This window comes from Monodon monoceros, unplaced genomic scaffold (assembly GCF_005190385.1).
Source record: "Monodon monoceros isolate NGI ecotype Baffin Bay Population unplaced genomic scaffold, NGI_Narwhal_1 Super_Scaffold_12, whole genome shotgun sequence".
NCBI lineage: Eukaryota > Metazoa > Chordata > Mammalia > Artiodactyla > Monodontidae > Monodon > Monodon monoceros.
The window spans coordinates 93044816-93056634 of NW_021703768.1; the positions used below are offsets into that span (position 1 = coordinate 93044816).

Sequence of the window (11819 nt, forward strand, 5' to 3'; positions counted from 1 at the left end):
TTTCCTCCATATGTTTTGTGCATAATTGAGCCTTCTAATAAATGAATCAGGATTTAACAGTGTTTGGTGGGTACATGATACATTTATCTCATAAACATGGAGTTTTGCAAGGATGCTTATCACAGGTTGCTTTGAAAATTAGGCCTCCCCAGTGCCTTAGTTTGCTCAGGCAGTAAGCCATGAAGCTACCACTTTGCATGCTAAAAGATAGCACTGATTGATATCTCTGCTCTGCTGGACTTGGTCTTGGAAGACATTGAGCTAAAACTCTCCTGAGTGCAGTGTACATTCAGAAGCACACTGACAGTCTGAAGAACTGACAGGCTTCCCCAGCACTCTAAGTTGCAATTGGCAAATAAGTGACCATTGAGGAAAACTGAGCTCATTAAGCTGTTCCCAAGTGGTTTCAGAGCGGATCCAGTTTTTAATCTGAATGTGTGTACTTTTATGTCTCTCTAGGTTTATTACCCAGAGCTTTCTGTCTGGGTCAGTCAAGAACCATTTCCAAACAAGGAAATGGAGGGAAGGCTTCCTAAGGTAAGATCTCTAGCTGACATTTTGTTAAGGTTTTTTGGTTTTTGGTTTTTGGTTTTTTTCCATTTAGAAACAATTTCAAAACCCAATTATTTCTAATTTTAATACTCATTATTGTCTACTGTAATAATCCATTAACCTGATACTATTATGACCTTGGAAATAACATATACTACAAAAAGAAAAAGAATATCCTAAAGTCCTGTGACTCTTACAGTTCATAGTATCTTTCTTTCTTGCCAAGTCCAAAGTCCAAAGCAAATTTTCATTTAAGAATCATGGAACCAATTTGTCAAATGTACCTTTTACAGGTTTTTAATTTGTTCGTTCCATTCCTGGGTGGATAAACTCAAATATGAAGATATCTAACTAAAAGGTATCTTAAGAGTATAAGATGGTGACAGTTTTGTCTGGTAATAATACCTGACTATCTGATAAGATTACCCATGAAACAAAACAGAAAGAATATAAAAAAGATGTTATATTTTTTCTTCTAATTTTTAGCCTAAAAATATTTTCTATAAACATGCTTTCATCGTTCAGACATCTTAAGGCGTGACAATTCTCTGCCTTAAGAAAATTTGTAAAATTTACATTTTAGATTTTAGCAGCATTTCAAAACAGCAACAACAACAACAAAAACATTTACCAGTTTTTACTGTAGATACCTTTGGACTTTCCTGTTAGGGTAAATATCAATTTGACCTTAAGCAAGGAGGACTGTACTTTTTACCACTGACCTATTGATTTTGCAATTAAAAAAAAAAAATAGAGTCCGTTGAAAATAAAATTTCCATTTAAAAATTTCTTAAGTGTAATTGACCAATGGAGAGGACTCCCCAGCTACTACTGTCATTTCAACTTTGGGAAACTATCTTCCTTACCCTTAATGGTTTCAGCAATTTCTTATCTTTTATTAACAGGCAGACATTAGTTAAAGAGATTATGTCTACTGGCAGTTTGCACTGGAAGAAAACAATTCTAAATCACTTTTAATCTTCCAGAGAATTTCTGAAGGTCAAGGTCGAAATCATTGGCAGCAAAGTAGGTGGACCAAATGATTTGGGCCCTGCCTGACCTAGAGTTGTTCTGATCTTGTAGAGTTGGAGTGGAGCCGCGCTAAAATACTGGAGCTTTACTTAAAACACACCCACACCCCACCTCCTCAGCAGGACCACACCACCGGGGGTGCCGTATAGTCTAGACATTCTTTACTGGGCCACCTCAAGGCATAATTCCCCTGAGTAGCTGAGGGGAAGATGTGATTATGGAAGAGCAGGGGGAGAGTATAGTCTTTTCATTAGTTCCTGCCCCATTGAGGCATCCAAAGGTCCTCTCTTTGACACTGGTGGCATCGACCAGAGGGGCAAGACTGGGCAAGTTCCTCAGTGAGGTCAACAGTGCCTCCCTTTCCTCTTGGAAGGCCAGTCTGTGTCCTAGGCCTTCCCTGCATTGAGGTATGCTCCAGCGGGCTGGCATAGTGGATCCTGGAATTCAGGTCTTCTGTTATTTTGAGTTCTTTCCTCTCTAAATATATGAGTAGTATTTCAAGCATAATATATTTGTCCTTTTCCTAGCTGTTGCCTTCTGGAAAAGCACGTCTTTGCATAATCATATGGAAAACAATCTTGGCTTACTTGGCCCAAAGCACATTATTGAGTAACTGGGGGATTCATGTACTAACAGTCATCAGCAGAGAGGGCCATCCTACCTGAGGTACATCAGCGAAGGGACGTCTAGGAGCACATCCCCTCCTCCAGCCTTCTGGATTACTCAAGTTCCTCAGTCCTATAGGGACCATTATATGGTGGATGATAGAGGAAGAAGATATGACACTGTGTGTATGAATTCTTACAAGGCCTTACTTGTGGGGAGTAAGACATCTTTGTGTCTCCTCTTCAAAATACCTCCTCCCCTTGCTGCAGAAGCTTGAAATTCCTTTAATGGGGGCAGAAATATCTTTTTTTGTTGTTAATGAAGGACAGGAGGTAGGGACTGAAATCTAGTAAATTCCAGCCTCCAAAGAGAGTATACACAGAACTTTATCTCCCCAGGAGCTCCCCAGGGTGCCTCATAGCAGAACTCCCTGCATGGTTTACCACCACTGCCTTGTTATCCTCCAGTTATTTAGGTGTCTCCCATACAGCAAGTTAATTAAGCTCAGGCTGGAGGGACTGCTTTTGTCTCCGTTGACTTAAAATCCAATAGAGTGCTCAATCCATATAGTAGGCACACAAAACATGAATAATGAAGGGAAGACATGCGTGAACATTTTGGGTCCTTGAAAGAGAAAAAAATAGTAAACATGATAAATTCAAATCTGAAATAATCTCCTTCACATTTTTTTTCCTGAAAGGACTTCTTTCCCAATTACCCATTACCCAGATCCCACCCAGCTCTTTATTTCATTTTGTTGTATATTTTTTGTGGAGATAAGAGATTAGTAAAACTGAGACTTATATAAGGACCAACTGATGTTCTATATATTCACTTCACAGTAAGTCTGAAGGAGGCAGTGTTAAGGCCAGCCATGCAAAGAGTATAGCTGTTGAGTGAAATGTGTTATGAACTTTTGATTTCCCTTTCTAGGCCTATGACAGTTAACAGCCATTGAATTCTTCATTTGTCCAAAACTTAAGCTTGTCATATCCTGAACCATGATGCTAACTGGTTGATAGGGGAGGAGAAACAGACATTAAAGACATCAGGATTACAGTGGATTTCTTCTTTTAAGTAGTGGGATTGCATGCCAACATTTCAAGATTGAAATTATTTTCACAAGTGAAGGGAACTGCCCGATACAATGCTTTTGGATATTTATCTAGATCCTTAAGTGTGTGTAAATGATGAATTATATTTTAATTTAATTTTCTGGTTTGGTCCTGTTGGTATTTAATAATACCAAAACAACCTCTAAATCACAAACTAAGACTGGAGCATTAAAGTACGTACTGACTGGATTTCATATACATTCTAACAATGTCACATGCTCTCAAAGTCTGAGATTTTTAAAGCATATTTAGGTATAACAGATGTTTAATATGGGAACCCTATACAGTAAATAAGACTTCTTAAAGTTGAATTATCTGTTACATTTAGTTCACTCTGGCGGCTGCTGAAAACATTTATTTGGTTTCAAGTTGGCTTGGAAGTCCCTGACTTCTGAATTTAAAAAATTCGAATAAAGTAATTTGCAGATCACAAAGCAAGATTATCACTTTAACCCAAGTACTTATATCCAGTCAAATTGGCTTATTATAACTATCCTGTTAGAACATGCGACCTGAACAAAAAGGAAAAGAAAACAAAAAACAGATCTTTTAAAACCATAGTGGATAATTTTTTTTAAGACAACTCCAGTAATTAAGTGTTAGGCTAAAAGAGACTCTTGTCAAATGTTCACTGTATTCATTTCTGAATGAGGCATAAAGTCTAGTTGTGATAAGACCTTTATTTTGCATCATCGTTTGGGCAAATGGGCTTCATTGTCCTGTCCTCTTGCTGTTTGGTTGTGATAGGGAGCTTCTCCCCGTGGGTACTCAAAGGATCATCAGTCACAGTGCGTTTGGATTCTCCTAGTCAGAAACACGAAACCCTCACTCATCAGGATCGTGAGGAGAGACTAGAAAAGCCCCAGTCAGTCCAATCTAGCTGAATCTCACTCTCTTCTGGCCTTGGTTTCCCACTAGCCTCCTCTTTTCTGCAGCCGCCACCTTCCCACCCCCAGCCCACATGATTTCCCTCCCAAACATTCCCCTGCCTTTGGTACCCACTTCTGGTTCTTACTGTAAGGCGCATAGGGACTGTCCCAGTTGCTTCTAGAATAAACTGTACATAAATTACATTTGTGCAGTTGTGGCATGCTTTAAATATTTTTATTATGTATTAGAAAACAAGTATCCCCACCACGGCCGCCGAACTCTTTTTAAAAAAAGTGTTAGCACTCCTAGGAACACCTCTCACCCAGTCTTTTGTCGGGGGTCCTATCGGATCCTGGAAACTGTCTTCAGGAACCTGACTCCGGGGAATGCTGTCTCCTACATGGCTGGGCCCAGCCATTAGGGACGCACTTGATGGCACTGCAGCCACGGCGGCTAGTGTTTAATTACTTCATGCCCCGACAGACCTAATATTTACATTCAGGTGAACTGTGCTTAATATGTAAACTCTGCAAAACACCAGGAGTTCAGGGATAAAAGGCAGGAGAGAGAAGCAAAAGTTTTCAAATGGTTTTAGGAGCGTGACTCAGTGTGTCTCTTTTCTGTGTGTGTCTGTCTGTGTGCTCTTCAGGGAAGACTTCCTGTCCCAAAGGAAGTGAGCCGCAAGAAGGATGGCCAGACCGAGGCTGCCTCCCTGCATCCACTTGGCAGCAGTGAGCTCCACTCCCCGGGAATCAGTTACCTCCTCTCTTTTTAATCACCTCCATTTGTATTACACATGGTGTATGGGTATTGATGAGGTCATGGTATCATATATGGGATTTTTTTCTGTGTAAATCATCAAGTATAAGAAGAAACTATGGGACTCTGAGCCTTGCTTTAGAGAATTTACAGTGGACAAATAGGTATCATCAAACCAGTTTTTAATCATTCTGACTCAAGTGAAAACGCTCAGAATTTCACACTGTGAATCCACGTTTACAACCCTTACAGGTGGGCCTTCAGGCCTGGTTTGCTACGACGATGTCTTCCACAACTCAAACCCCCTCTGCTCTCACACAACCGGTCCACTTCTGCCTTTTCACTCACACAGCTCCCGACTGCTTCTTGCAGAGGCTGAGAGTCCCCATTTTTTTTTTTTTTTCATTTAGATGTAACAAGCCTAGTAGTTTATGTTCATCAATTGTCTGTATATCTCTATATTTTATCCATGTACTCTTTCGATGTATAGAAGTAGTTTGAAACTCATTGTTTCCTTGTGGTAAGTGACCGAGATGCTGCCACAGGACCTGAGACACTGATGAATGGTGCTATTTTGGACTTTCAACATGCTCCTTGGCAAGGTAGCTCTGATGGAGTTATTTTTTATTTTCATGTTCTAAGAAGGTGTTGGTACTCTGTTTCCCCGAATGTTGTTCTCTAGACTGGATTGACTTGTTCTCCTTGTGTCTTCAGTGTGGCTTTCTTCTTCAGCGTTGTAGGTTGAGTGAGTGCCACCACAGAGCGGTAGAGACCCATGTCTCATGGACTGGCACTCCTGGACACGCAGTCACTGTAGCGGGAGCAATCACAAAACTGTAATTTCCTTACCAAATCTCTTCCTTTCCATAGCCTCGCCTGCCTCACTTAGAGAACGAAAAGCAATAATTTGACAGGCATTTTTAGGTGTCTCTTTTGGTTCTTTTCATTTGAAAGAATATTTGGGGAAGAAAGGGCAAACTTTTTTTTTTTAACAAATGCCCTCTGAAAAAAATCTAAAAAACTGACATCTCAGTAGGAACATGAAAATTAGACCTTTCCCAAAAATTAGGTGGGAAAAAAATGTTTTTACAAATTTTTTTTTTTTTTTTAAAGGCAGAGCACTCTCTTTCGGCAGTTCTGATAAGCAAGGTGTAGATTTTACATTTTTGTCCTTGCTCCCAATGAAATGGATAAACAAAAATACAATCAGACAATACCATCCACTCATGGAATGTTGTTGTGTTAGCCAGTCTGAAAGCCCACCTTAATTTTTATATAACTGTCTTTTAGCTCTTCCTTTGACAGGGCAGGCTTTGTTCTGAACTGTCCCGCTTCTGACTGTTACACATCAACCGACGCATGCACTGCACTTCTTCGTTCTCTTCTCGCTCCCCCATTGGCCTGAGTTTCCTGTGCATTTACCCCCCTCCCTCCTTTGTTAGAATAGGTATATCCGCTGTGTAAATAGAGCAAGAAAACAGTATTTTGCATCTGTGGCATTTCCGTAGAGTTGCAGTTGTGTACTGCTGAATATGCAGGCTTTTGTAGCAATGTGATCTTTACTGATGCACTCACAACAAGTACCCAATGTATTTTAGCTATTTTAGTAGTATTCAATAAATATGCAAGCTGTATGGTAACTGGCTTGGCTCGTCATTGGAAAGGCCTACTTTTGAATGCTTTCACTTGTTCATGTTAATTCATGTGCTCTCAGAGCCCCAAAAGTAGACCCAAGGACAAATATCAAAAGAGATAGAATCAGCTCTGCCTTTCATGCATTTTCCCTTCTGAGGGTTTTATGAGATTAGGGGCTAGGCAGTGGCTCATTAGGATGGTATTTGCAGAGCTGCCTCTGGGTACAAAGGAGAATTAAACCGAGACCCTTTTATTTCTATATTTTTTCTCTTTCAGGGCACTCCCACACACCTCAAAACATTCTTTTTTACCCCTTGCCATAAAGACCTACTCTGTGGTATTCTTTACCCATCTCAAAAGATACCTGACCTTGCTGCTTCATGGAATATTTACACACACACACAAAAGTGTACAAATGTATAAGACAAAAGGCTTTATCCACTTGTAAGTGGATAAAAATTTGAGATAGGATTTTAAATTATGAATTCATATATAGCCAGCTACCTGGAATCTAGCAAATGATAAGCTAACATCACAGCTGAGAGGAGTTACATCTTGTCTTCTTGCCCTGGTTAAACTGGAACAGGAAAGGTGATGAGGCCAGGCCAGGAGGACGGTAGGCTGGGTTGCTTTATGCCCCTCTGTGTTAATCTATTGCCACATAGCAAATTACAGCCATACTTGACATCTTGGAACAACAAAATTTGCTTGTCTCACAGATTCCATTGGTCAGGAATTCAGGAGCAGTTGAGCTGGTGTTTATGGCACAGGATCTGTCCTGGGTTTGCAGTCAAGAGGTGAGCAGGCTGCAGTCATCTGAAGGCTTAAACAGGGCTGGAGAATCTGCTCCCAGTATGGCTTGCTCACATGGCTCTTGGCAGGAGAACTCAGTTCCCCCATGCATGGGCTTCTCCACAGGGCCACTTAAGTGTCCTTATGACCTCTGGCTTCCCCCGCAGTGAGTAATTCAAGAGAGAGCTGGGAGCAAGCCATAATGCCTGTGACCTATTCTCAGAATCACTATCATCCATCATATTCTATTCATTAGAAACAAGTCACTAAGTATAGCTCACATTCACAGGGAGGGAATTAAGCTCTACCTCCTGAAGGGAGGAGTATCAAAGAATTTGTGGACACATTGGAAAACCAGCACACCATCTGAAGTTAAAGCCTCAGGGTAATTGTAGGCCAGGGGCTGGAAGTGAGAACGGATGAGAGCAGACCTATAGCTATTTCTTTGATTGAAGAAGGTTTTACAGTCCTTGAAGCTCCAGAGACTGAAGGCAAATGAGGAGAGCATCCAGGAACTATAATACTATTTACTAATACAAGTGCTATCAGACCTGAAAGGAATATTTAGAAAATGTTAATGGAAGCTGTAAAAACAGGGAAGCTGAAATAAATGATGTTTAAAAGTCCATCCAACTAAATGGCTTGGGTTTGATGATGACAACTCCCTCTGTCCCCATGAAGCTTGAAATACTAGATAATTGACCATGCACTTCACTCTAAACTTGCAGGACCCACGTGTGAATCAGCTACGACTTGTTCAGGGTTAATAAACTGCTGAAGCGGATCTGGAGCTAAGAAACTGGAGCAGTAGCTGGAGTCAGAGCGGGAGACCCAAACTTTAGTTAAAGACTGCTTTGTTCTCTCTCTAGAGGTAAAAATATCACCCAGTTGCCTTTGGGCGGACAGAGATTGGTAACTAACAACCACGGACCAGATATGACCTGTAGACTTGTTCTGTTTGGCCTGCAATGTGTTTTATAAAAATGTTGATTTAATTGCCAACATTTACAAATTGGAAGATTTCACATGAAAATTCAGGTTTTTGGCTTCCCTTGAAAAATGGAAGCTGAGTAGCAGCCTCCATCTCTGGTGAGGCCTGGCCCCTCCATTACCCAGTCTCACACCGCTAATCTCAGACCCCGTCTGCTTTGTTCGTTTACATCACCTGCCTCCCTCTGTTGGCCTGTGAGTTTGCAACATGAAACTTCTAGTTTCAGAAGATAGTGATGTGCTTATTTGCACCAACAAAGAGCCAGGGGATCTTCTAATTTTTGTTTGATAGCTGGAGCACGTGCATGTCTGTGAACACCAGACTGGAAACAGAGGCTCCTCATTACTGGTCCCCAAACAGGGGCTGCTGCAGTTCCCTCTGCACCTCTGGGCCCTCTTTTCAACTTTTCGGTTACTCTCCTCCAGTGACTGAGATCCCCAGGCTATAACATCTTGGACTGGGTTAGGTTAGGCTACATACGGGTCTGATAAATGCATGGTTTTCAAGCCGGGGTATGTGTAACTCAGAGCATGTGAAGTCTTTCCAGGGAGTACATACATGCTCATGGATAGTTTTAAGGAACTCATTTCTAGATCCTCTAGGCAAACTAGACGTGTTCCTAAGATTGTTCTGCTGAGAATGAGTCTATATTCACAATAGTCCTCTCCCCACTTTATATAAAAAAGATACAGCTCTCATACATCCCAACTCTTAATATAACAGATTGCCTTAATATGACACAAAAACCCCAGATGTGGCAAACAAAGAGAAAGGTTCCTTTAATGATTAATCATAAATCCATAGTGCTCTGGGCTTTCCCTTCTTACACACACAAACTGATAGATTAGAAAATACGGAAGTGAGGTGTTTGGACTCATTTGGATTTTCAGAACTCAGATAATACTGGTGAAGTGGAGTGATGGAAATAATGACAATTTTTATTTAATGCTTTTTCCTCTTTCTCCTCCTGACTCTTGTCAAAGAATGCCTTGCACTTGAGGGAGAGTCCTGAGAGAGTGAAGCAAAGAGAAAATCAGTAGGAGACATCAACTACCCAAAATGGCTTGTTCATGTAATTGTAAGCAATTTTTTTCCACTATTCTCCATACTTATCCCTAGGATATTTCTTACCTGGGAGGAAAGTAATTTAGAACAGCTAAAGCAGTATAGGTTTGCAATGCTGATTATTTTCAATGCAATTAGGATGCCTTTTGAAAATACTCAAATTTTACACGATAAAATGGATAAAACTCAAGAATAAAAACTTTTCATATGGATTCTTTCAGACTTGATGTGCATTAGTTAATAAAATTATCAAAAACCTGTGGTATCAAAGCATAGCATGAAATATTTGTTTCAATTATAGTCAATTCTCATCATATTCTGTCTTATTAAATGTTTAATATCTTTTTCATAGCAACAAAAAATATTACGTGCTGCTAGACTGCTTAGCAGCCTAGAACCTTTCTATTACTTGTGGTGTTTCTGATTTTTACACTATTTCTTACTTATTCTCCAAAGTCAGTCAGCAGCATTCAGTAGCCTCACACAGTTTTACTAGAGATACATCATGCCTTTCATCGTTCTTCTTGATTGAGAAAGTGTATGGATCATTTTGTTTTTATAACTTATTTAAGCATGCAATAAATTATATTAGCTCTATGTCATTTTCATTCTGATTGGTTTTAGTGATCAATTTCACAAGATATGCTTTTAATGCTCATTGATTTTTATAATAATCCTCAAAATAGCTATTTGAATTGAAAAATGAAGTCAAAGTTTTTTTTTCTGACAGAAAGTGAATCTGATTTGACTAATTGGTTTAACAGTGAAGACTGGCTCTGCCAATGAGGTTTGTGATGGACATGTTCCGTAAATGGGCTGAATCTGCAACTCCAAGGTAACAGTAATATGGTTAAGGGAAGAAATAAGATCAAAATATTTTATCCAAAAGCATTATTTTGGCAAAAGTATAATGAAATTAGTAATATATCTGGTTTTCCTTTCATTTCTGAAGACATGGGATTTAAAAAGGTGGGTCTAGGTGAAAGCGTTACAGCATAATTAACAATCATTTGGTAAATCGTAGCAAGGATCTTTCTTCCCAGAAATTGAGAAAGTGAATTAGATTCTAATGACGAGAAGAAATCTCTTTGCAAGTCAGGGTGCTTTCCAATTCGTTGCTTGTAAGAAAAATGCAGAAGGACCTAATCAAGTTGTCAGGTGACAGGAGATTAGAAATATTTTTTTATAATAGATCATTATATGAATTTTGGCATATAACATGGAAGGAGATCAAAGAGTTGAATTACATTGCTATAATAAAACACTTTCAATTCCTACAGTTCATAGCTTAAAAACAAACAAACAAAAGAAATAGAATTGATGACAACCCCTGTCTCATTTTAGCAATAAGTAACATTCATCCACGGATACTAGAACTAACCGAAAAAATTCATCGTCTCATTGAGGTGCATTTTCATTATAATTTCAATTTTTGTGTTTAATAATTAATATAATATATGCATGTAGTTTTAATTAGTAGTGAATTGCTAATAATGCTAATTCATCCACACAGATTTCTTTAATGCTTACAGTTTTATGGTCACAGAAGATAAAAGTTTTAAAATTTAAATACATTTTTTATTGCAGATAAATGTGATAGGGTAATCAATATTTATTAATATAAGATTCTTAGAGGGAACTGGAATAAAAATTTAAGTTCATGAAAGAAAACGTCAAATTTCTGCAAGTTAAAGAATTGTTTTTAAAAATAAAATTATGGATTATCAATTGCACGGTGTTTGGATTTTATTGTATACATTTATGAAAGAAATTCAACTTTTATGTTAAAACAGAAACATTTACAATATACTCCAAATTATAACCTTTGAAAGTATTTAAATTTACGATGAAAAACTTTACTATTAACTTAAAAATTGCATGATGGAAATACTCTATTAAGATTCTCTTTTTTTAGAATAAAAATGTTTTAAGATCTCTGAGCTAGATAACCACCTATCCACTGGGCTTTGAGGAACTCACTCTTGGCCAGAAATACTTCTCACCCAGCCCCGGTGCCTGAATTCCCCCATTATTCTTCTGAATGAAGAAGCCTTGAAGTTTGCTGGCCATGAACTTAGTGCACTGCAGGGAACAAGACTCCCAGGGAACACAGCAGGAATGAATTTTGATGGCGAAGGGAAAGAAAGATCCAGACTACCTGTCAGTGGATGGTCCACCGAGGCCCTACTGCACAGGGAAATGGCAGGAGGAAGATCTCAGAGATCAGTCTTCCTGGGCTTCGAATTCAGTAAGTCGGTAATTCTTCTCAGAGCCTTTACTTCATTTCCTTACAAGGTCAAATCTCTTTACTGCTAATCCTTTTCTTCCAAATTCTTTTAAACACTTCGTTATAGCTCTATCTAGCATATCCAAAAGGTGGGGGTGGTGGTCAGTGGTCACAG

General features: G+C 39.1%; 1 protein-coding gene across 3 annotated transcripts in view; it reads left to right on the forward strand.

Moving 5' to 3' along the window:
• The window catches only part of NREP (neuronal regeneration related protein), a 31661-nt gene extending 25087 nt beyond the window's left edge, over nt 1-6574 (forward strand). For all 3 annotated transcript variants that reach the window (XM_029217937.1, XM_029217936.1, XM_029217935.1), the window contains 2 exons: nt 460-537; nt 4825-6574. In XM_029217937.1, the coding sequence (XP_029073770.1) occupies nt 460-537; nt 4825-4950 (204 nt within the window). In that variant the 3' untranslated portion in view covers nt 4951-6574. The remainder of the gene's footprint in view (nt 1-459; nt 538-4824) is intronic.
• Nucleotides 6575-11819: the final 5245 nt, after the last annotated feature.